Below are 25,803 nucleotides of genomic sequence, written 5' to 3'. Positions count from 1 at the left end.
AGTTTTTTTTTTTTTAAAAAAATAATTATAAATTTATAAATTATTTCAAATAAAATAAATAACAATTAAAAAAATAAGGATTAAATTTGATAAATAAAAACTTTAATTAAAAAAGAATAAGAAAAAAATAAATGATAATAGAAAAATAAAGACCAAAGTTGATATAAAAATAAAATTAAATCAAATTATAAAAGATAAAATTAAAATAAAATATACAATAATTAAAAATTTAATAATCAAATTTTCATCTTTTATTTTTTCCAAAAAGATATTGTGAATTATGTAGTAAAACTAGCTTAAAAAAGTCATGAATTATATATATTCTACACGAGAGGGGATGGGAGACCGTTGCCATCATGCTGTTTTTTTTTTTTTTTTTGATTTATGTGGGTGTCCGGGCCAGCTTGCGCGCACCACGACTAATCCCACGGCCCATTGAATACCCTGCAAATCCAGTGGGCATGTAAGGCATCACGGGAATGACAGGCGTGCACGTGAAGACTCAAACCCAGAAGCAACAGAAGGAGACAAACCCCTCCTACCGCCAGGCCAAGACCCTCGGTGCATCATCATGCAGTTTTTTCCATTGCCAGATAATCGTTTCCAAGAGGTGGGCCCGCAAAGTCCTCTATAAATTAAAGCCTGAACCTCCTCGCTAGCTGTCCTCTATAACAAATATTGATCCAACCTTCTCTCTTGGTTTATATTCTGATATTAAGATGTTGATGGTTTTAGTAATTCTGATGGTTTCGCTGCAAGGATGGGTGGCTCTTGGTTGCTTGGAGGAAGAGAGAGTCGCTCTGTTGCACCTCAAAGATTCTCTTAACTATCCCAACGGCACCTCCCTTCCCTCCTGGAGAATAGCCCACGCCAACTGCTGTGACTGGGAACGTATTACCTGCAACAGCAGTACAGGTAGAGTCACCAGACTCGATCTTTGGATCGTGAGGAATCAGGAACTGGGAGATTGGTACTTAAACGCCTCCTTGTTCCTTCCTTTCCAACAACTCAACGTTCTCTACTTGGCAGATAATCGTATAGCTGGTTGGGTTGAGAAGAAAGGTTTGCTCTCTTAAGTATTACAAAATATTTATATTACTTTTTTAAATTAATCCAATAAGGTGTTGTTTAATTAGTATCATTTTGGAAGAAAATAGAAAGCATATTTAGTAAAAAGGAGTAATTTGTTTAATTCCTTACATTATTAATATAATCATTTTGGTTCTCATTGAGGGTGAAATGCAGCTTTACCTGTAAATGCATATTCATAACGAACACTAAGCCAGTGATCATGGAAGCAATGGACAAGTAGTAAATTATATTCTTTCTTTCAACCTCTTTACATGAATTCATCGTACCAATTACATGCCTCTTCATCAATAATAATTAAGTCACTCCAATAATATCTTTTTTTTATTCTTTACATGAAGTCTTAATTAATTTATTCTTTATTTGTTTTGTTTATATAGGTGGTTATGAGTTACATAAATTGAGCAATTTGCAGATCCTTGACTTGGAATATAATAGCTTCGATAACAGTATTCTATCATTTGTGGAGGGGCTTCCATCTCTCAAATCACTATATTTAGATTATAATAAACTGGAGGGGTTAATAGATTTGAAAGGTTAGTTTTTTTATATACTATTATTTTTATAAATATTAAATTTAATTAACACAATTATCTATTAAATTTAATTTCAAAAAACACAATTAATGAGTATTGTATTAATTCATTTATATATATATAAATATCAAGAATCCTTGAGCAGCTTGGAGTACTTGGATTTGGGCGGCAATAATATTAACAAGTTGGTAGCCTCAGGAGGTAATTAGTAACACATTCACATTACCTACCTGACTGGTAGCATTAGGAAGATAATATTAATTATTCTTGTTTCTTCCCTAACTAACTTGCAGGTCCAAGCAACTTGACTATTCTATGGCTAGAAAATATCACAACCTATGAAAGTAGCTTCCAGTTACTACAATCATTAGGAGCATTTCCAAACCTCACAACACTTTATCTGGGATCCAACGATTTTAGAGGAAGAATATTAAGTGATGGTAAGTCATATATTATATTATATATAGTGATGTTTATATATTTGGGTTTAATTGAAAAATTCAATTTGCTACTTTTGAACAAATAGAGTTTCAAAATTTGAGCTCCTTGGAAAGTTTGTATCTGGATGGTTGTTCTCTAGATGAACATTCCCTTCAAAGCCTTGGAGCATTGTCTTCTCTAAAAAGTCTGTCATTGCAAGAACTTAATGGCATTGTACCTTCTGGAGGTAAATTAACAAATTTCAACTCCACTATTACTTATCATTGATCATTTTATTTCTTTCTATACCTGCTACAATTAGGTGTCTGTATAAATTTTTTCTTTTATGTTTTAGCAACCTACTAAACAAGTTTTGGAGAGACAAATTAAATCTAAAATTTAGAAATTAACTCAGTTGAAATCTTTATTATTTTAAAATTCTACCATCCATTTAATATAAATAATATTTCAATTTAATTCCCCCTCTCTTTCCCTCTCAACACTATTTTAGTGTAATGTAAATAAAATGATAACATAAAAAACAATAATTTCTTTAATAAAAAGGTAACTTCATACATAGAGAGTGTTATTTTTAGGAGGAGAATAAATTAACAATGGAGTATTTTTATTTTTTGGGTCAAATGTATAAAAAATCCTTCTCTTAAATGGACAGTACAATTTCTACACTTACCTTATGTTTTTAGTTTTTTTAGCCATGATTAATAAGTAATGAATTATTTCTAATTTTAATTCCTTCTATGCTAATATAATTTCTTGTTTAATTGATCATGGCAGGCTTCCTTGATCTCAAGAACTTGGAATACTTGGATTTGAGTGACAATACTCTCAATAATAGCATCTTCCAAGCCATCGGAACGATGACCTTTCTCAAAACTTTAATTTTGCAGAGTTGTAATTTAAATGACCAATTACCTACAACCCAAGGTAATGTTAGGTTGATGACTCTTACTCTCTTTCTCTCTAGGTTATATATTTTCTATTAGACACTTAAAGTTTTATTTATTTTTCTAAATTATAATGTGATTAATCTTATGTGACTTAAATCATCTTGAAGAGCTATATATATATAGAATTTCTCTTTTATGTTTTCGCAACCTACTAAACAAGTCTTGGAGAGACAATTAAATGTCAAATTTAAAAATTAACTCAATTAAAATCTTTATTATTTTAAAATTCTACCATCCATTTAATATGAATAATATTTCACTTTAATTTTGCCCCTCTCTCAACACCATTTGTGTAATGTAAATAAGATGATAACATAAATAACAATAATTTCTTTAATGAAAAGGTAACTTTATAAATAGAGAGTGTTATTTTTAGAGGGAGAATAAATTAATTATGGTGTATTTGTTTTGGGTCAGACGTATAAAAAATCATTCTCTTAATTGGACAATACAATTTCTACACTTACATGATGTTTTTAGTTTTTTTAGCCATGATTAATAAGTAATGTATTATTTCTAATTTTAATTCCTTCTACACTAATATAATTTCTTGTTTAATTGATCGTGGCAGACTTCCTTGATCTCAAGAACTTGGAATACTTGGATTTGAGTTACAATACTCTCAATAATAGCATCTTCCAAGCCATCGGAACAATGACCTTTCTTAAAACTTTAATGTTGCAGAGTTGTAATTTAAATGACCAATTACCTACAACCCAAGGTAATGTTAGGTTGATGACTTTTACTCTCTTTCTCTCTAGGTTATATATTTTCTATTAGACACTTAAAGTTTTATTTATTTTTCTAAATTATAATGTGATTAATCTTATGTGACTTAAATCATCTTGAAGAGCTATATATGTATAGAATTTCTCTTTTATGTTTTCGCAACCTACTAAACAAGTCTTGGAGAGACAATTAAATGTCAAATTTAAAAATTAACTCAATTGAAATCTTTATTATTTTAAAATTCTACCATCCATTTAATATGAATAATATTTCACTTTAATTTTGCCCCTCTCTCAACACCATTTGTGTAATGTAAATAAGATGATAACATAAATAACAATAATTTCTTTAATGAAAAGGTAACTTTATAAATAGAGAGTGTTATTTTTAGAGGGAGAATAAATTAATTATGGTGTATTTGTTTTGGGTCAGACGTATAAAAAATCATTCTCTTAATTGGACAATACAATTTCTAAACTTACTCTTTCATTTCCTTTATAATTTTAATTGCTTCTACCTTGATATAATTTCTTGATTGTGGCAGGCTTCTATAATCTCAAGAACTTGGAACACTTGGATTTGAGTTTCAATACTCTCAATAATAGCATCTTCCAAACCATCGAAACAATGACCTCTCTTAAAACTTTATATTTGGGGGATTGCAAACTAAATGGCGAAATACCTACAGCCCAAGGTAAGGTTGATGACTCTTACTCTCTCTCTAGGTTATGTATTTTCCATTAAACACCTAGAGTTTAAGTTTTCCTAAATTATAATGTGATGTGATCAGGTCCATGTAACTTAAATCATCTCCAAGAGCTAGATATGAGCGACAATGATCTTAGTGGTTTCTTGCCTCCATGTCTGGCAAATTTGACTTCCCTTCAACAACTTTATCTCTATTCCAATCACTTGAAGATCCCTATGTCATTGAGCCCATTATACAACCTTTCAAGACTCAAGTATTTTGATGGTTCAGGTAATGAAATATTCACAGAAGAAGATGATTATAATATAAGCCCAAAGTTCCAGTTAGAGTCCCTCTTTTTGAGCAATCATGGACAAGGTGCTGGAGCATTTCCCAAGTTCCTTTACCATCAGGTGAACCTACAGTATGTGGATCTTACAAACCTCGGATTAAAAGGAGAGTTTCCAAATTGGTTGATTGAGAACAACACATACCTACAAGAACTTTATTTAGAAAACTGTTCTCTTTCGGGTCCATTCTTGTTGCCAAAGAATTCTCATGTGAAGTTGTCATTCTTAAGTATATCCAAGAATCATTTCCAAGGCCAAATCCCTTCAGAAATCGGAGCTTATTTGCCAGGGTTAGAAGTCTTAAACATGTCTAATAATGGTTTCAATGGAAGTATTCCTTCCTCGTTGGGTAACATGAGCTCGCTGTACGAGTTAGATCTGTCCAACAATGTATTGATTGGCAGAATACCAGAGTATTTAACCACAGGTTGCTCTTCGTTATACACTCTCATACTTTCAAACAACAGTTTACAAGGACAGATTTTCTCTGAAAATTTTAACTTGAAGTTCTTAAGATGGTTACAATTGGATAGCAATCAGTTTGATGGTATCCCTGATAGCTTATCTAATTGCTCCTCTTTGACAATGTTGGATGTCAGCAATAACCATCTCTCTCAAATGATTCCTGGATGGATAGGGAAAATGTCTTCTCTTGAATTTTTGGACCTTTCACGAAACAATTTATCTGGTCCTTTACCACCCAACTTTGGTACTTCTTCAATGTTACAATATGTTTATTTGTCTAGAAATAAGTTGCAAGGACCGATCGGAAGGCCATTTTACAACTACTCTAAGCTATTGGCATTAGATCTTTCCCATAATAACTTAACTGGTAGAGTTCCAGAATGGATTGGCAGGCTATCGAACTTGAGATTTCTTCTCTTGAGTTATAACAATCTCGAAGGTGAAATCCCAGTTCAATTATGCAAGTTAGACCAATTAACTCTAATTGATCTATCTCACAACTACCTTTCTGGTAATATCCTCTCTTGCATAATATCTACTGCTTTTTTCACATCATCAACCGATGCCTATGCTCCTGAGTCCTCACAACAATCTTTGGAGTTTACAGCAAAGAATGTATCCCTTTCATACAGAGGCAGCATTCTCCACTACTTTACTGGAATTGATTTCTCATGCAATAATTTCACCGGGAAGATTCCTCCTGAAATTGGAAACCTCAGCAAGATCAAGGCATTGAACCTTTCGCACAACAACTTGGTTGGACCAATTCCACCAACATTCTCGAGGTTAAAGGAAATAGAGAGCTTGGATCTTTCCTACAACAAATTGGAAGGAGAAATCCCTCCTCAACTTACTGAACTATATTCTCTAGCTGTTTTCAGTGTGGCACATAATAATCTATCCGGCAAGACACCTGCGAGAGTTGCACAGTTTGCCACATTTGAGGAGAGCTGCTATAAGGACAACCCTTTTCTTTGTGGACAACCACTATCCAAAGTTTGTGGTGCGCCTATGTCACCATTACCAACATCAACTTTAACGACCAACAAAGATAATAGTGGCTTCATGGATATGGAAGTTTTCTATGTGACATTTGGGGTTGCATACATCATGGTGCTGCTGGTGATAGGTGTAGTTCTATACATAAATCCATATTGGCGACGAGCTTGGTTTTACTTTATTGAGGTGAGCATCAACAATTGCTATTATTTTCTAGTGGACAATCTTCCCATTTTATCCAAGTTTGGATTTTCATAGCCTTGGTGCTTCATTGTGTATTCTAGTTTTAAGATTTAAACAAGTTTAAATGCAATGTTATATTGATTTTTATTTCTGTTTTGTTTTTGTTTTTAGCTTCTGTGTGACATATAATAATGAAGTTTCTTCACTGATTGCTCTAACAATATAATAATGAACTATATTCTCCATGTTTTGTTTTTGTTTTTGTACATTATTTATAGCATCATGAGTTTTCCTAGTTTCTACGTGAATTAATAAGAGGATGTCTTGGTATTCTGGATTGGGTTTGGCAGACCGTATGTTTAAATAAAATAGATTACTGAAGGGGATCGATTTTGATTATAATTTGGTGTGGGAAATTCTTTGCATGCCTACACAAAGCGTGGCTTCTTGAAACTCCAAAAAATATACATAGATGTATGCCCAAACGAGTATTGGGCAGATCAAAATAAGCCAGGATTGCTGAGGAAGAGGCTGTTCAGGTTAGTTCGAATAGGGTTCTATAATCATTAGTTATATAATCAACCCTAATCAGAATTTCCCAAGAAAGAATTAACTAAAGACTTTAGTTAATGCTGATGAACGTGAGTAAATGATTTGCTAAAGAGAAAACCATGTATTTAATAACCATTACTAAGCTACAGGTTCTGGAGCCACAAACCACTCACATTTACTGGGGTTAATCCCAAATTGAGAAAAATCTATTTGTCCAATTCGGAGAACCTTTAAACAAAAAGAAGAGTTAAACCTTGTAAAATTGGCTATCATAAAAAAGACAAGAAACAGAAGAAGAAGAACCAGCCTCGCATTTCTTACATAAGTAAAAGAATCCACTTGCTTACAGTATGTATAGAATAAGAATTAATAATTACCTTCATCTGGATCACCCGAACTATCTGCAACATGTATCATCACATCACGAGGGCCAACCTAAGTACAACAAACAAGGATATGGTCAATTGCATTATCTGAACAGAATATACCTCCAGCATCAATATTACTTAGGATTCTTTGCATGTCTTCCAATTTCATTGGTCCTGATGAAGAGGTTACATCATAGACTGAAATAAAATACATGACATTATTTGGGATAAGTCGCTATATATAGAGGATGCATAATCATACACATAGAAAACAGATTGTGTGAATGTATAGCTTTCTCACAAGGCAGTCATGTTACTGTGACAGACAGGTACTTCATTATTCATTCTTGCTTTTATCAGCACCTTTTATTTTATTAAAACCGGCATGGCATGGTTTAGAAAACAATTTTACCAGCACCAAATTCCAGCACAATTTCCAACCATCAAAACAATCACAACACCATAACGTAACCCCAAGAAAAAACATACTTGTACATCCAAAAAAGCAATTACAGGCTCTAATTAATAAGAAACAGAGATTTTAAGATAAATCCACAATTTTAAAGGTGATTCGATTTACCTGCATTGCTGGAATATCTTCAGCTGATGAAGAACCCATTTTTCGTGTACTTCCTCTATAAAGCTTCCTTTTTTTCAACACTGCAAAGAAGAACAAAAAAGAAGGACAAATCAAATACCCAAATCATAAACAATAACAGAAAAAAATAAAAGAAAATCTAAAGCTGGAAAATAATGATTTTGGCTAAAAAAGCACTGTTTGAAATTTGTTTTTTAAATTTTTTTAATTTGAAAATATATATATATATATATATATATATATATATATATATTATTTTAACATTAAAATTTCAAAATAATTAAAAAATATAAAAAAATTAATTTAAAATAAAAAATTCAAGATTTTTTAAAAACATAATTAAAATGTAAAACATATTACCTAAATGAAATAGCGGAGACATATTTATTATTTTTAAAAACGTATTTGTTATTTAGATTAATGATAATAGTTGTTTTTCAAAATATTTTTTATTAAATTTATTTTTTGTAAAATTGAAACAGTAAATAAAAAAAAATTAACAGTATATTTATTATGTGATGGGAGGTATTTTTTGGAAGGTGACAAGTATATGGAGGTTGTTGAAGTCTATGCTGTAACACTTCTTGGCACAACTCTGAAAGATTTGGATCCCTTGGGTTGAGAAAGCTGCATTGCCTGAGGAAAAACGACAGGTAAGATTTAAAATCTTGGGTCTCAGCTACTTTTTAATTAGAATCGCTTTAATTAATTGTATTCTGATGGATGTCCTCGGCACAAATTAAGCAGTCATGGAATTTTGACTAACCTATTCATAGGAAGATTATCATTCTGTTCCATCTTATTATACGTACTGCCATGTCTTTTTCCAGGTACTTTTGAGGCGATTACACTCTATATATTCTCTCAAAACCATCAATTCATCACAGCTCTCCTCAGTTTTGCAAGAAAATAACCATGAAGCTCATTATTCTCCGTCAAAAGATACAAATGTTATTGAGGGATCGGATCTCCAAAAGACTTAGAAAACAATTTCCTAGCGACCTATTGAGGAGGTTAGTACAAAACAAACAATTTTGCATGTAGATCCATGTTTTTGGTGGTTCCGGTCATTCACTTTGAAGTTTGGGAATTGCTCGAGTGGAGGTAGTTGTCTTCCCTTGTTAGCAGTTTCAAAGAACTCTTTCAATAGTATTTACTTAGATCACAATTATAGGTTGCTGAATTTTGAATAAGAAATGGTTGTAAATTTGAATAAGGTATAGAGGCAATCAGATTTCCCTTTCTATCGATGTATTCAGCTGCAAAGAAGGCTATAGGAGACTTGTGGCAGCTTGCATTTTCATATCAAGTGAATGTAAGGACTATGGACACCACTTATCTCCACATTGGTATGATATTGTCCACTTTGGGCCTAAGCCCTCATGGATTTACTCTTGGGCTATACCCAAAAAGCCTCATACTAATGGAGATATTTGTCCATCCTTATATATCCATGATCCTTTCTATTTCTAGCCAATGTGGGACTTTGGTTGTATACCCAACAATCCTCCCCTCGAACAAAGGACCACCGAGCCTCCCCTCAAACCGATCATTCATCTGTCCACTCTCACCAACCAGGATTCTTCATTCTCTACTTCACCGTGTTGGGGTCAGGACACGTCCATGAAGCATCCGGAGAGCACTACCTGACTTGAGAGTTTGCTCTTTCTAGGTCAACTCCTCTTCACCGTGTTGGGATCAGGACACGTCCATGAAGGGAGCACACCGCCTATCCAATAGAGCTGATCCATGGATTACATCGTGATTGGGGGCCCACCACCTTTTGTTCGGCATTATTCCGAGGATTCATCCATCATGGCTAACTCTGGGGCCTGGCTCTGATACCACTTGTAAGGACTATGGACACCACTTATCTCCACATTGGTATGATATTGTCCACTTTGGGCCTAAGCTCTCATGGATTTGCTCTTGGGCTATACCCAAAAGGCCTCATACTAATGGAGATATTTGTCCATCCTTATATACCCATGATCCTCCCCATTTCTAGCCAATGTGGGATTTTGGTTGTATACCCAACAGTGAACCCTCTAGCTGAAATCCAACCTCTCCTAACTGCAACACGAGGAGGCCGGTGATGACATCATTTTTATAATCAATGCTTATGATACTCTCCTTTTGGTGGCCAAGTCACATTCTGTCATTCTTTTGAGGAACGTGGAGGTAGCTCAAATTAAATTGTAATAATGCGTCTGATTATCTACAACTAGGAGCACAATCATATCAATCACAGAATAATGTTATGTAACAAATGATATCAATACAACGTTGGACTTTTGGACTTGTTCATTCTTCTTTTTCCCTTTCATTTCCTAGTTTCACAAATTTGCAGATAAAAGGCATTAAACTATCATGCATCCACGAGCTCTGTCTACTTCCGATTAATGTTCCATTATCTGTCTGGTCTATAGGTTTTCTCATGAAGATAATGGTGATCTTCTGATATAGGAGGGTTTCGAGGTGATCAGATCCTAATCATAAGCCTTCAGTCCATGGCATAAAGGGCAAGTATCAGGCTATGCTTAGCATTAAAATAGTATTGGATCTCAAATGATTTAATTTGGTGGAAGAATAGATAGGAATTTTCCACTATCTTAGATGGGGTTCACTTCTGCAATAATCTTTCAGAGCTCGTTGACAGAATCTAGTCTATTATCCCAAAAAGTGTTGGTGGGAGAAACCACTGGTGGTGGCTTTGAAACACTCAGAGGGGATAAAACACAAAGTTTTATTTCAAGAACAAAAGCTTACAGACACAAAAAGCTTACAATACACGCCCTCTCTTTTCTCTCTAGTGTTTCTCTCTACTCTCCCACCAACAATTGGTATCAGAGCCCCGTTCGTCAGAAAACAGAGGTATTTTCAGAGATAGCTGAATTTTCAAAGTTGTCCAAAACAAGTTTTGATCATTCCACCGTGTTGAGCTCATCCATACGAACTCCCTGCTGCAACATTCAGCTCAATCGGACACCGGGGTGAGCCACACGCGCCTCCTGAATATTCGGCACTGTTTTCCCACGCGCAGACCACGCGCCCCGAGGTAGACGACGACTGAGACACACGCGCGCCATATTTGAGCCGTTAAGCCGCGCCGAGCCGAGCCTCAAGCCAAGCCTCCAGCCGAGCCTCCAGCCGAGCCGAAGAATATTCTTGAGCATATTCCCTTTTCAAGCCGAGCCGCTATTAGCCGAAGCCGAGCCGATAGAATATTCCACAGAATATTCCCAGTTCAACCCAGCGAACCGCCCGCCGTACAGAATTGGTTTTTTGTCCGGTTCACCCATTTGCTGACCCAGTTTCAACAAAGTCAGACCGGTTCCCGACTATTTCGACCATTCCGGATCGATCTATAGTGTCCGTTTTGCCAAATTCAACTCCCAGAAGGAGATATAGTCATTCAAAGAGCAAAATGACTAAAGAAAGTACACAAACACTCATCCCGAAGCTGACCAAAACAACTATGATAGTTGGTGCATCAAATTAAAGGCATTCCTTGGTTCACAAGAGTGTTTGGAGATTATACACTATGGTTATGATGAACCAGAGTCCAAAGAAAAAGAAGATGCTTTACAAGAGGCCACTGGAGTTAGTATACACAGATGTGTGTGACCCAATTACGCCTATGTCGACTGGACAAAATAGGTACTTCCTCACTTTTATTGATGATTTTAGCAGAAAGACGTGGATATACTTTCTGAAGAGAAAGTCAGAAGTATTCAATTGTTTTAAAGATTTTAAAGCAATTGTGGAGAAGCAAAGTGGCTACATAATTAGAACAGTGAGATCTGATCAAGGTGGAGAATATACAGCAAATGACTTTGAAGCCTATTGTACACAACAAGGCATCAGACATCAGACAACACCAGCTTATACTAGAGAGAAAGAGAGAGGGCGTGTATTAAGCTTTTATGTTTATTTTTGCTCCTGTAAGCTTTTGTTCTTGAAATAAAACTTTGTGTTTTATCCCCTCTGAGTGTTTCAAAGCCACCACCAGTGGTTTCTCCCACCAACAAAAAGAACATCCACTCTCTAGGGCATGTTTGGAATGCCAAATGCAGGAGCTCAAATGCTGCAAGGATATGGTTGGCAATAGTTGTAATCTACGGAATCACCATAGATGTCATTTGCGTCCTTGTTATCACCAGAAATACTCAGGCTGGCCAGGTCAGGAGTGATGTGTTTGGTCGCCACTGTCTCAGGATACCATAACACAGGATACCATGCTTGTGAGTTTTCTAAGGTAGACATGTTGGCAGTAGGAGCTAGTTGGAAGAGAGGAGGATATATAAAGCTGGTGGTCCATAGCAAAAACGACATGTATCATCTGCGTGGTATCTGTTGTTGCAGATTTGACATGGTCCCTTCCTTTTTCAAAATTTTTGCCTGTTTTCATGTCCATTGCTCCAGAAAGGTTTGCCACCAGAGGAGTACTGAGTACAAGAAACAATTTTAACCTCTTTATAATTTTAATTATCACATACTCTCTCTCCTCTCTCCTCTATCTTCTATGCTCTACAAATATAAATAATTATAACTATAAAATTTCTCCCGGTTGACTTTCATCACAAGAAAAAAAAAAGGTCAAAAGAAAACAGCCTAGAAAAAGAAGTAAGAGAAGTGTTAATTGAAGGCAACTAACACATGGCGATTGCCATGTGAGAGCACGACATGGGCAGCATGCATCTACCTCTTTACTTAAGATTACATATAAATGTATAAATCAAAGCCAAGTAATATATAAGACCGACCATTTTTTTACTGAAATAATTTCATTATAAAAACCCTTAATAATAAAGTATAACATTCAAATATTCTCAAAGAAATAAATAAACACAATAATTCAGATAAAATATTCTGATCTCTATAGTTACGCGGTTTCCACATGGGATTATGTTGGAATTCAACCATGATCAAACGAATTGGCAAAGCCTTGATCAATAAAGTTAAATTAAGCTCAAACGTTTTGACTCCTAGGATTATTTATAATTTAATTACTATCTTAATTACTTAGTGAATGTGAGCCGGTGAGAATTGAATTAGTTAAATCTAATAGATCAATTTATAACCTAATTACTCTGGACAAAACTTAGTTTGATATTTTTTTATAAAAGTCACAACAACATTATTTAAACTTTAAAAAATAAATTTGAAGTGGTGTTATTTTGAACTGACCCGAATCAATATGGGTTGACCTATTTAATCCGTGATTCGTGTCTTGAAACGGGTCATGGACAAAGCCAAGTTTAGAAGATATATGAGAGTGCGGCAGCGATTGTTTTTTAAAATATTTTTCGCTCAAAAATGCATCAAAAACTTCATGGAATAATAGTGAATGTAATTTAAAGATTGGAATAACACTGTTAATTTATCTTTGGTGAAGTTAATGGTTACTATGTATCAAAATCTGACATCATCCAAAATTATGGGGGAGAATAAATTAAATAAAGAAAAGAGAATTAAGTAGCTTTTATCTGTGGCTTAATTACGTTGATCATAGACTGAAATAAAATACATGACATTATTTGGGATAAGTCGCTATAGATGCAGGATGCATAATTAATCATACACATAGAAAACAGATTGTGTGAATGTATAGCTTTCTCACAAGGCAGTACGTACTCTTGTTACAACGACAGGTACTTCATTATTCATTCTTGCTTTTATCAGCACTTTTAGTTTATTAAAACTAGCATGGTACGTTTTGTCCTATGACACGTCTTGTTGTGCTAGTTTCTGAGCAATTATTCAAGTAGCTAGTGGGTTTTAATAAATCTATTTCAGGAGCAATTATTCAATTATTCAAGTCTTTGTGACCATTCAAAGATTTGTTGACATTATTATTATTATTATTATTTGATTTGTTCATAATGGAGCAATATTGATTTTAATATAGGTTTTGTGATTGTTTTAAGACAAAAAAAGATAAAGACAAGAAACATATCTTGTTTTTTTTTTACATTCTGTTTTGAAATGATATAAATTTATTTTAAGATTATCATAATAATATATTTATTTTATATAATTATCTTCATCCTTCCAATTAAACACATTTATATTTTTTTTGTATCTATTTTTTCTATTCTAAAATGCACTAACCAAATACAAAAATGTCTAAATTTTTTAAAATAGTTATAACGTAGCAGATGAGAGAAGTCTAATTCATAATTGGTTCATGTTTGATGAATTTATTATTGTTGTTTCTAACCAAGAAAAATCTAATAAATTTAACTGAAACTTAAATAAATAAAAATGAGATTTTAGTAAATTACATGCCTTATTAAGTCATAAAAAATTATTTCCGTCATAAATTGACAAAAAAAAAGAAGTCCTGATTTGATCCATATTTTAATTTGACTCTCCATCTTGATAAATTAAGATTTTATGTAAAAGTAATATGAGTTTGAGTACTATAATTACATGGTATTGGAACTTGATTAATTTATCTATTATTATTACAAGAGAAAATAAAACAAAACTCTTTTAAAACTGTGTTTTTATTATCGTATGGGACTAAACAATTTCCTTTTAAAAGCAAACAGCTATGCTTAGAAAAGTTTTGAAGTCCTGGCACCATGTTAATTACCACAAAATCGAACTATATATTTACCTATTTCTCAAAGTTTTTTAAGCACATAAATTTCTCAACATTTTCAAAATCTAATATATTTCGTATATTTTTGACATGTTTGGCATTTTTTTTTCATTTTTTATTTTTGTTCGAGTACCCAAAAAAAAAATGAAGAGAAAAAAAATAGTGAGTGTCAGTAGAGAGCTAGCTGGAGACTTTTTAAAATTAAAAAGAGAAAAATAAAGAATAAATATCTTTATCCACTTTTTTTCATAATCTAATCCTACGCTTAAAGTTTTTTAAAATCCTAATTAAACATACCCAATTGAGGGTTCCCTTAAAAATTTCTCTATAAATACCCTTTAAAATGCAGGAGGGGCATATATATATATATAAAAGTAAGTATCAGGTTACGTAGCTCTCTCTCACTCTAGGTCTCTAGGTATAGAATGACGTACTTTCATAGACAAAGATTGGTATTCATATATAAATTTTTCTTCCATGATTAGGTTCTTTATTGATTGTTTAATTAGTGAGCAAAATTATACGTTTTACCAATTATATAATACAATTGTAGTATTTTACTTCTTAATATCCTACCTTTTTTTTAAGGCATTAAGCAGGATGACGCTGTTTCTTGTTAAAAAACTTTCTTAATTCAATAACTTAAATGGTTAGGTGAGATCCTAGGATATGATTTATATTATTCTCTAACACATCCCCTCAAGTGAAAGCCCTTTTAGGTTTGAAACTTGCATAGACCCACGTAACATTGTGCTTAATTTTTATTAAATAAATGGGGATGGTGAGATTCGAACTCGTGACCGCTTAGTCATCAAGACTCTAATATCATGTCAAAGAACCATCTCAACCCAATAGCTTAAGCTATTAGATGAGATCTCAGGATATGATTTATATTATTCTCTAACACTCCTAACCTACAAATCTGTTTCTCTAAGGTACGCCAAAGTATTGTGTTTATTGTTGAGGCTTGATTCCATCCTTTTAGAGCTTAATATAGAGAATGTTCAGCAGAAAGGAATTAGTTTCTTATATTTTTTTTTGTTTCTCCTAATTGGTGCGCTCTCTATTTCATGCAGTAGTTTTTATGATTTTCTTTTCTCTTTTTTCTTTTCTTTATTTGTTCATCTAATATAAGTTAGGCTACTATTTTTGTAGCTATTTTCTTAATAAAACTTTCTTTTGACTATTACTAAAAAAAAATATTTTACCCTTTTTTATAATTTTTTTTGTTACAACTTCTTTGCTGTATTGTAAAAGAAATCCAATTTTTTTGTCACATGTTTTAATTATAAGAAATCAAAGGATGGATTAGACAATATTTGATGGAATGCTAATGCTTTCCATGTATAAAAAATAAATTCTTATTTAAGCCCATCTTCTAGTATTGTTTTTCTTTATTATAAATAAAGTTCGAAAGAAAAAAAATAAACTTGAGTTTATTATGGATTTTTTATTATTATCAGTACCATATATCCCCTAACGATTGGCATAAAATGGTCCAATTAATTGATTAATTAATCCATTATAAAATGAAATAATTGCACTCTTTAGAGTTTATTTCGTTTTATAACAAGGTCATTCTTTAGAGTTGATGCTTCAATTATTGGTTTGAACCTTCCTCAATCCTACCCGTAACACTCTTGCACTTTTTTGTTTGATATTGATACAAAACCCACCACAAATCATAAAATTAATAAGATTTGGAAAAACATTTATGCATCTTGCCACATCAAGAAATACAATTTGGAGTAAAATCATTGTTTTAAAACTCAATATGATGAGGTTGGTTGACCTGTAATCTGAGAAATTTAAGCTTTAAATTAGATTGAGTTTCAAAAAAAAAAAATTATCTAATATGATCTAGTAAAAAATCCGGATTGATGTAAGACTTGATTAACATAAAAAACTCAATTAAAATTCTTGTTAATTTTTTTAAAATGATATCATTTTTATTTTCTTGTAAAATAATAAAAATAAAATTAATCTGGTTGACTTGAGTCAACTAATTTGTGACTTAGAACTTGTCCAAACTAACTTGATTAAGATTTAAAAACTATGGATATAATATATCTTTCAATAAAGAATCATGTAATGAGACAAGTCATGAAATGAATTCTAACAAGAGACCATTGATTTGAAACTTAATTTGCATGCCGGTGCCTCCCATGTTGATGAGATATATTACTCTTTAGAATATACATTATCAAGATTTTAACATCATTTTACAAGTTAACGTTTCCTCATGAAAAAATATTTTCATGGAACTCAACTTGCAATAGCTCCTCTCATTCATCAAAAGGTTCAGATTATATATATATATATATATATATATATATATATATATATATATATATATATATATATATATATACCTTCTTCTTTCGAGGTTATGACCTAAATGCCTAGATATTGAAATTCCAAATCTCAACTGTCTTTGACCCGAAATATGTGTGTGTATATAATTGTGAATTTTTAGTACTCGAATTTTTTTTTATTTTATTTGAGTATCTCAAACTATTTTTGATAAAAAAAAAGTATTTCTATTAATGTTAACCGTGGGCAATGATTTAAAAACACGACATGTGTTATCCACCCTGCATCAAGCATTCTTGGGGAGGTGTTGTTCAACATGTCACTCTACCATTGGACAGACTTAAATACGCTCTAATCCACAACTCAACCGACCACCATATCCAATGAAGAATTTTCCTCCCCTAATCCCGTATGCTTGTCTTCCTTCCACAGTTTACTTAATTACTAGAGGCATAGGCTTCAACATGTAGCCATGTTCCAAGGTTAACTTCACCACCTCCCTAGCCAAGAATTGTGAACCATGAACATCATTCCCTATATATAGACTCACGGACCCTCTTCCCAATTTGCTCCCTTAGTGGACTACAATACTACAATTTCCTTTCAAAGTGATTAGGGATGACAAATATTTGTTCTTTTAGCAAAGCCTCGCACCATCTTTGTAGCTCAACTTGGTGTCTAATGTCATGTTTCTACCGTCTAATCCTTGCTGTTAGAGTGAATTCTTTTTGTATTCAACTTTGTTATTTTCTCTGCGTTTCTTTCTTTGGTTTTGTTGTTCTGAAGGTTTTGAAGCCAAGAACCCATGATTCTTTTAAGCCTAGGAGCTTAGATCTGTTCTTCACATCCGTGTCTGCCACCACAGTTTCAAGTATGTCAACTGTTGAAATGGAAGTTTTCTCCAATTCCCAACTCATTGTTTTAACCATTTTAATGCTCATTGGTGGAGAAATCTTCACTTCCATGGTTGGACTTCATTTCAAGAAGTCTCAACTTAAGAAAATGGAAAACAAAATTTCTTCCCTTGCAAACAATGATCCTAGCACTTACCAATCTGAGTTGGTAATGGCAGAAAAACAAGATTTTGAAAATCTTGAATCAGGAAATCATGAAACTTCATTAGATAGTAGTGTAGATTTCTTGAAGTACAAATCGATCAAGTTTTTGTGTTTTGTGGTTTTGGGATATTTTATAACTGTTCAAGTTCTAGGAGTTTCCCTAGTTTCAACCTACCTAGCCCATGTTTCTAGTGCAAGAAATGTGCTAAAAAACAAGGGGCTAAACTTGCTAACATTTTCTATCTTTTCTGTTGTTTCAACTTTTGCCAACTGTGGTTTTCTTCCAACAAACGAAAACATGGTGGTCTTTAAGAATAACTCAGGCCTCCTACTCATCCTCATCCCTCAGATTCTTCTTGGAAACACCCTATTTCCCTCTTGCCTAAGATTCTGTGTTTGGTTCCTGGGAAAGTTTTTCAAGAGAGTAGAATCAAATTACCTCTTGAAGAAAACAAGTGAAATTGGATATTTTCACTTGCTACCAAGCCAGCATTCTTCTTATTTGGTCGTTACTGTTTTTGGGTTTATCATCACTCAATTTATATTATTTTGCTCCATGGAGTGGAATTTGTTAAATAATATTTATGTGGTCTTATTTATTAAGGGTAGAATAGTACTTTCAGTTTGATCTATATATACTCTATTTGTATTTAGGTTAAGACTAAGCATTCATAATATACAGATTATTCAGAATTCTAGCCTCTTTTTCTCTATTTGATCTCAATTAATTTAACATGGTATCAGAGCTGGTTTTATGAAACGAGGCTTAATCCCAAGCACAAGTTCGCGGATCCAATTTTTTGGAGTGAGATTTTGTCTTCCGCTTCTGCAAAATTTGGTATTTTGTCAGTTTCTGCAATTATTTTGGTATTTCGTCTACCCTTCAGCTTTTGCAATTTGGTATTTGCGTTCAGTTTCTGCAAATTGGTTTTGTGTTTTTGAGTAATCGTTTAATTTTGAGAAGATATTTGTTTAGTTTCTGCAATCTCTGTTCAGTTTCTGCAATTTGGTATTTTGTTTTCCGCTGCTTTTGCATTCTGGTTCTCTGTGATTGTTAATTATGGCTACTGAAAGAGATGATTCGCTTCAGTCTATGAGTGTGAGGTTGGATGGGAAGAACTATTCGTATTGGAGCTATGTAATGCGAAATTTTCTTAAGGGTAAGAAGATGTGGGGGTATGTTAGTGGAACTTATATAATACCTAAGAATATTGAGGAGGGGGATGTTGTTTTGATAGATACATGGGAAGCAAATAATGCAAAGATCATTACTTGGATCAACAATTCTGTTGAGCATTCGATAGGTACGCAGTTGGCGAAGTATGAGACAGCAAAAGAGGTTTGGGATCATCTGCAAAGGTTATTCACGCAATCAAATTTTGCAAAACAGTACCAATTAGAGAATGACTTACGAGCTCTTCATCAAAAGAATATGAGTATTCAAGAGTTTTATTCTGCTATGACAGATCTTTGGGATCAATTGGCTCTTACAGAATCAGCAGAATTAAAGGCATGTGGTGCCTATATTGAGCGTAGAGAGCAGCAACGATTGGTACAGTTTTTAACAGCGCTTCGCAGTGACTTCGAAGGACTTAGAGGTTCAATTCTGCATCGTACTCCACTGCCTTCTGTTGACTCTGTTGTCAGTGAGTTATTGGCTGAAGAAATACGTCTTCAGTCTTATTCTGAAAAGGGAATTCTTTCTGCTTCAAATCCTTCTGTACTAGCAGTACCTTCTAAGCCATTCTCTAATCATCAGAACAAGCCTTACACAAGGGTTGGCTTTGATGAGTGCAGTTTCTGTAAGCATAAAGGTCATTGGAAGGCTCAGTGTCCTAAGTTGAGACAGCAGAATCAAGCTTGGAAGTCTAGCAGTCAGTCACAATCTAATGCTCATCGACCACCTCAGGGTTATAAACCACCACACCACAATACTGCAGCAGTAGCTTCCCCAGGCTCTATTACCGATCCTAATACTTTGGCTGAGCAATTTCAGAAGTTTCTCTCCTTGCAGCCACAAGCAATGTCCGCTTCTTCCATAGGTCAGTTGCCTCATAATTCCTCAGGTATGTCACATTCTGAATGGGTCTTGGATTCTGGTGCTTCCCATCATATGTCTCCAGATTCCTCATCTTTTACCTCAGTGTCCCCTTTGTCCTCCATTCTTGTTATGACTGCTGATGGCACTCCCATGCCCTTAGCAGGTGTTGGTTCTGTTGTCACACCTCACTTGTCTCTCCTTAATGTTTATCTTATTCCAAAACTCAAATTGAATCTTGCGTCTGTTGGTCAAATATGTGATTCTGGTGATTATTTAGTCATGTTTTCTGGTTCTTTTTGTTGTGTACAGGATCTGCAGTCTCAGAAGTTGATTGGGACAGGCCGTAGGGAGAATGAACTATATATTTTGGATGAGTTAAAAGTGCTAGTTGCTGCTGCTACCGCTGCTACTACTACTGCTGATTTGTCTTCTTTTCGTTTGAGTCTTTCATCTTCTAGTTTTTATTTATGGCATTCCCGTCTAGGTCATGTTTCATCTTCTCGTTTGAGATTTTTGGCATCCACAGGAGCTTTAGGAAATTTGAAAACTTGTGACATTTCTGATTGTAGTGGATGTAAACTGGCAAAATTTTCTGCTTTACCTTTTAATCGAAGTATTTCTGTTTCATCTTCACCATTTGATTTGATTCATTCTGATATATGGGGACCTTCTCCTGTTTCCACAAAAGGAGGGTCTCGATATTATGTCTTTTTTATTGATGATCATACTCGTTATTGTTGGGTTTATTTAATGAAACATCGTTCTGAATTCTTTGAGATATATGCAGCTTTTCGAGCTCTTATCAAAACTCAACATTCTGCTGTGATCAAATGCTTTAGATGTGATTTGGGTGGGGAATACACTTCTAATAAATTTTGTCAAATGCTTGCCTTAGATGGAACCATCCACCAAACTTCATGTACAGATACTCCTGAACAAAATGGTGTAGCTGAAAGAAAACATAGGCACATTGTTGAAACTGCTCGTTCTCTCTTGTTGTCTGCCTTTGTTCCTAGTGAGTTTTGGGGAGAAGCTGTTCTTACTGCTGTAAGTTTGATTAATACAATTCCATCTTCTCATAGTTTGGGTCTATCTCCTTTTGAAAAGTTATATGGGTATGTCCCTGATTATTCCTCATTTAGATTTTTTGGTTGTACTTGTTTCGTTCTTCGTCCTCATGTAGAACGCAGTAAGCTATCCTCTCGATCCGCTATTTGTGTCTTTCTAGGTTATGATGAAGGTAAAAAGGGGTATCGTTGTTTTGATCCAATAACTCAGAAACTTTATGTGTCTCGTCATGTTGTCTTCCTTGAGCATATACCTTTCTTTTCTATTCCATCCACTACTCATAGCCTGACAAAATCTGATCTTATTCATATAGATCCTTTTTCTGAGGATTCTGGTAATGATACCTCTCCCTATGTTCGATCAATTTGTACTCATAACTCTGCAGGTACTGGTACTTTACTCTCTAGCACATCTGAAGCTCCATTCTCATCTACAGCCCCTCAAGCTTCATCTGAGATTGTGGATCTACCTCCACGTCAGTCCATCCGCATTCGTAAGTCCACAAAACTACCAGATTTTGCTTATTCTTGTTATTCTTCATCATTTACTTCCTTTTTAGCTTCTATTCATTGTCTCTTTGAGCCCTCTTCCTATAAAGAGGCAATTTTTGATCCGCTTTGGCAGCAAGCTATGGATGAGGAACTTTCTGCTTTGCATAAGACAGATACTTGGGATCTGGTTCCTCTACCTCCTGGTAAGAGTGTTGTTGGTTGTCGTTGGGTGTATAAGATCAAGACTAATTCTGATGGGTCTATTGAGCGATATAAAGCTAGGCTGGTTGCAAAAGGATACTCTCAACAGTATGGTATGGACTATGAGGAGACATTTGCCCCGGTTGCAAAAATGACTACTATTCGCACTCTTATTGCCGTAGCTTCGGTTCGTCAGTGGCATATTTCTCAGCTTGATGTTAAAAATGCATTCTTGAATGGAGATCTTCAAGAAGAAGTTTATATGGCACCCCCTCCTGGTATTTCACATGACTCTAGAAATGTTTGTAAGCTTAAAAAAGCATTATATGGTCTCAAACAAGCACCTCGTGTTTGGTTTGAGAAATTCTCTATTGTGATCTCGTCTCTTGGCTTTGTTTCTAGCAGTCATGATTCTGCTCTTTTTATTAAGTGCACTGATGCAGGTCGTATCATTCTGTCTTTATATGTTGATGACATGATTATTACTGGTGATGATATTGATGGTATTTCAGTTTTGAAGATAGAGTTGGCTAGACGATTTGAAATGAAGGATTTGGGTTATCTTCGATATTTCCTGGGTATTGAGGTAGCATACTCACCTAGAGGTTACCTTCTTTCTCAGTCGAAATATGTTGCAGATATTCTTGAGCGGGCTAGACTTACTGATAACAAAACTGTAGATACTCCTATTGAGGTTAACGCAAGGTACTCTTCTTCTGATGGTTTACCTTTGACAGATCCTACTTTATACCGCACTATTGTTGGGAGTTTGGTATATCTCACCATTACTCGTCCAGATATTGCATATGCTGTTCATGTTGTTAGTCAGTTTGTTGCTTCTCATACTACTGTTCACTGGGCAACTGTTCTTCGTATTTTGCGATATCTTCGGGGTACAGTTTTTCAGAGTCTTTTACTTTCATCCACCTCTTCCTTGGAGTTGCGTGCATACTCTGATGCTGATCATGGTAGTGATCCCACAGATCGCAAGTCTGTTACCGGGTTCTGTATCTTTTTAGGTGATTCTCTTATTTCTTGGAAGAGCAAGAAACAATCTATTGTTTCTCAATCATCCACCGAAGCAGAATATCGTGCCATGGCATCTACTACCAAAGAGATTGTTTGGTTACGTTGGTTACTTGCTGATATGAGAATTTTCTTTTCTCATCCTACTCCTATGTATTGTGACAACCAGAGTTCTATTCAGATTGCTCATAACTCGGTTTTTCATTAGCGCACTAAGCACATTGAGATCGATTGTCATCTTACTCGTCATCATCTCAAACATGGCACCATTGCTTTGCCTTTTGTTCCTTCTTCCTTGCAGATTTCTTTACTAAGGCGCATTCCATCTCTCGTTTTTCATTTTCTGGTTGGCAAACTCTCGATGCTTGTAGCTGCCGCATCGTGAGTTTGAGGGGAGATGTTAAATAATATTTATGTGGTCTTATTTATTAAGGGTAGAATAGTACTTTCAGTTTGACCTATATATACTCTATTTGTATTTAGGTTAAGACTAAGCATTCATAATATACAGATTATTCAGAATTCTAGCCTCCTTTTCTCTATTTGATCTCAATTAATTTAACAGAATTCAGCTGGATTAAGCGGTCTAAATTCTTACCAAAAAACTATAGGAGTATTTTTTCAGACCATGAATACAAGATATGCTGGAGAAAGCATCGTCGACCTCTCAACCATCTCCTCAGCTATCTTGGTGCTGTTTGTGGTCATGATGTAAGTGTTCTCTTTCCTCTCTAGCTAAGTTTAAATAACGCATAAATCCATGTTCCATGCAATAACAAGGACAGGAGATTTGATTTTTGGACCCTTGGATAGGAGACTCACGAAAAAGGCAAACTTGTATACGATATCCTTATTTTTGACATGTATATGGTTGGATTGTCTAAATTTATAACCTATAGTTTCTATGTATTTTGTCTATAAGAAAGGTGGCATTTTCCCATTTTCCTTTTGTTGTTTTGGTAATTGGTACACAGAACAGCCTCATAATCAGAAAATGTCCAAATTAAATAAATCATAAAAAAAGAGTGAGGAATGAACTAACAATATAAGGAGTAGATTGAGTTAGTCCTCACATGCTATTCATTTACTTTTCTTTTTATTATAAAGTAGTTTCTATTCATAATGTTTTTGTTATATTATAAAGCAGTTTTTTTTTATTATAAAGTAGTTTCTATTCAACGGATCAATTTAGTGATTTGCCATCCTAAAATTTAATTTAAATTAATTTTAAATTAAATCAAATATGAGTTGTTCTAGTCAATCATTCAAGTCAATCTGCAATTTTGTTGGTTAGAACTCGGTTTGATTTCTAAATTTTTTCTTTAAAAAAACTAGGTTTTAGTTTGAAGGTTAAGTAAGTTAATTTGCTGTAAGGATTTAATAATTTTGTATATCATTATTATTTTATAGAATAAATGGAAAATCCTGATCAAACTTGAAAAGCCAATAATGAAACCTAGGGTACGAAATAATCTTAGGATTACTGAAGTAGACTTTAATCTAAAATTTTATATGACTTGAAAACTCCACTTCTGACCTTACCCAAAAGAATTCATATTTTATTTTCATTGTTAACTTCATAAAATATTATTTCTCATACTAAGAAAATAGAATATATATACATTGAAATAGCTTTATCCATTTTATTTTTCAGGTATCTTCCTCCTTATACTTCTTTCCTCCCCGTAAAAGATGACGAAGAAATATATAAGAAGAAAAGAAACAGAAGGGGAAAGCTTTTGGAGAATATACTGTTCTCTCAACTATCATATTTAGCTATTTTCATCATCCTTGTATGCATCACAGAGAGGCAAAAACTGAAGGAAGATCCTCTCAATTTCAATGTATTGAATATTGTGGTTGAGGTAGTCAGGTACAAATATTTTTGCCTTTTTTTCCTTGGATCTTGACCTCAATTTTTATTATAATTGATGAAATAAATGTGGTAATTAGCTAATTAACATCTTTGATATTGATTTTCTTTTTTCTGGTGCAGTGCATATGGAAGTGTAGGGTTTACAACAGGCTACAGTTGTGACAGGCAAACACAACCTAATAGTAATTGTGTGAACAAATTTTATGGATTCTCAGGGAAATGGAGTGATGAGGGGAAGATTATTCTCATAGTGGTGATGGTGTTTGGAAGACTTAAGAAGTTCAATATGGATGGTGGCAGAGCTTGGGAACTCTTGTGATCATGGAGACATGGAAATATCAGCAATATACATAGTGTGGCGCCATGCATGTTTATATATATAATTAATTAGTCCTCGAAGTGGCATAATTATTCTTCTCTTCTTTTTTTTAGGAGAGAGCAGGTATTCAACAAAGTACATAATATAAAAATGAAGCAATTATTTTGTTTTAATATGAAAATAAAATTCAAGAATAATTGCTATAATTCTCGTGCAAATGGATATTTAGAGGTAGGCTAAGAGATATAGTTTTCATACTTAACTGGAGAATTAACTCAAAAAAATTAGTTTGTTAAATTAATTAGAATTAATCATGGTTTTTTTTTCTTGGTTTTTGAGTTAGATGAGTTTGGTTGAGCACTTAAATCACTGAAAACTCAGGTTAGTGGGACAAGTCTTGCTAAATTAATATTTTATTTGATTTAATTAAAAATTAAATTCAAACCAGTTCAAGTTTTGGATTTCTCATTTAATCTTATTAAATCAAGACTAATAACTATAATATATAATATGAAGTTTGGTTAGTCCTTTTAATTGGGCTGAAACCTGATGCTCCTTTTCCGAGACTAATTGCTTAGGTTGGAATTTTGTATTATCTTGTGCCTTGTGGGATAAATGCCTCTTACGTCTCTACCCTTTTGGGCTCGATGCCTTGTTACAATTATCTTCCAAATTTATAATAATAATAATAATAAAAAAAAAATGAATATATTTGTAAAACTTGACCGAACCCACAGGATTACCGGTGACTTAATTATTTTCATAATTTTAAAATTTAATCTGGATTAATTCGAGACTTGATTGATTTGGCATTAAAATCGGGGTGAGTTGAAAAAAATATAAAACGGAAAAATT

General features: G+C 33.8%; 2 protein-coding genes across 2 annotated transcripts; both read left to right on the top strand.

Annotated features, from left to right (window-relative positions):
- The first annotated feature begins 678 nt into the window (after window positions 1-678).
- LOC133674247 (cuscuta receptor 1-like) lies at window positions 679-6,578 on the top strand. The gene is made up of 9 exons (XM_062095277.1): window positions 679-1,062; window positions 1,470-1,625; window positions 1,758-1,826; window positions 1,919-2,065; window positions 2,152-2,292; window positions 2,841-2,990; window positions 3,585-3,734; window positions 4,287-4,436; window positions 4,533-6,578. Exons 1-9 carry the CDS (start codon window positions 720-722, stop codon window positions 6,500-6,502), a joined length of 3,276 nt encoding a protein of 1,091 aa, XP_061951261.1. The 5' UTR covers window positions 679-719; the 3' UTR covers window positions 6,503-6,578.
- A 10,891-nt stretch (window positions 6,579-17,469) lies between these two features.
- Window positions 17,470-25,113, top strand: LOC133674323 (cation transporter HKT1;3-like). Its single transcript, XM_062095370.1, has 4 exons — window positions 17,470-18,512; window positions 23,319-23,464; window positions 24,408-24,626; window positions 24,750-25,113. The coding sequence occupies exons 1-4, from the start codon at window positions 17,487-17,489 to the stop codon at window positions 24,946-24,948; spliced, it is 1,590 nt and encodes a 529-aa protein (XP_061951354.1). The 5' UTR covers window positions 17,470-17,486; the 3' UTR covers window positions 24,949-25,113.
- Window positions 25,114-25,803: the final 690 nt, after the last annotated feature.

The sequence above is a fragment of the Populus nigra genome, chromosome 15, assembly GCF_951802175.1.
Source record: "Populus nigra chromosome 15, ddPopNigr1.1, whole genome shotgun sequence".
Lineage (NCBI taxonomy): Eukaryota > Viridiplantae > Streptophyta > Magnoliopsida > Malpighiales > Salicaceae > Populus > Populus nigra.
Note: the sequence above shows the minus strand (reverse complement) of the source record. Positions and strands in the feature narration are given on the sequence as shown.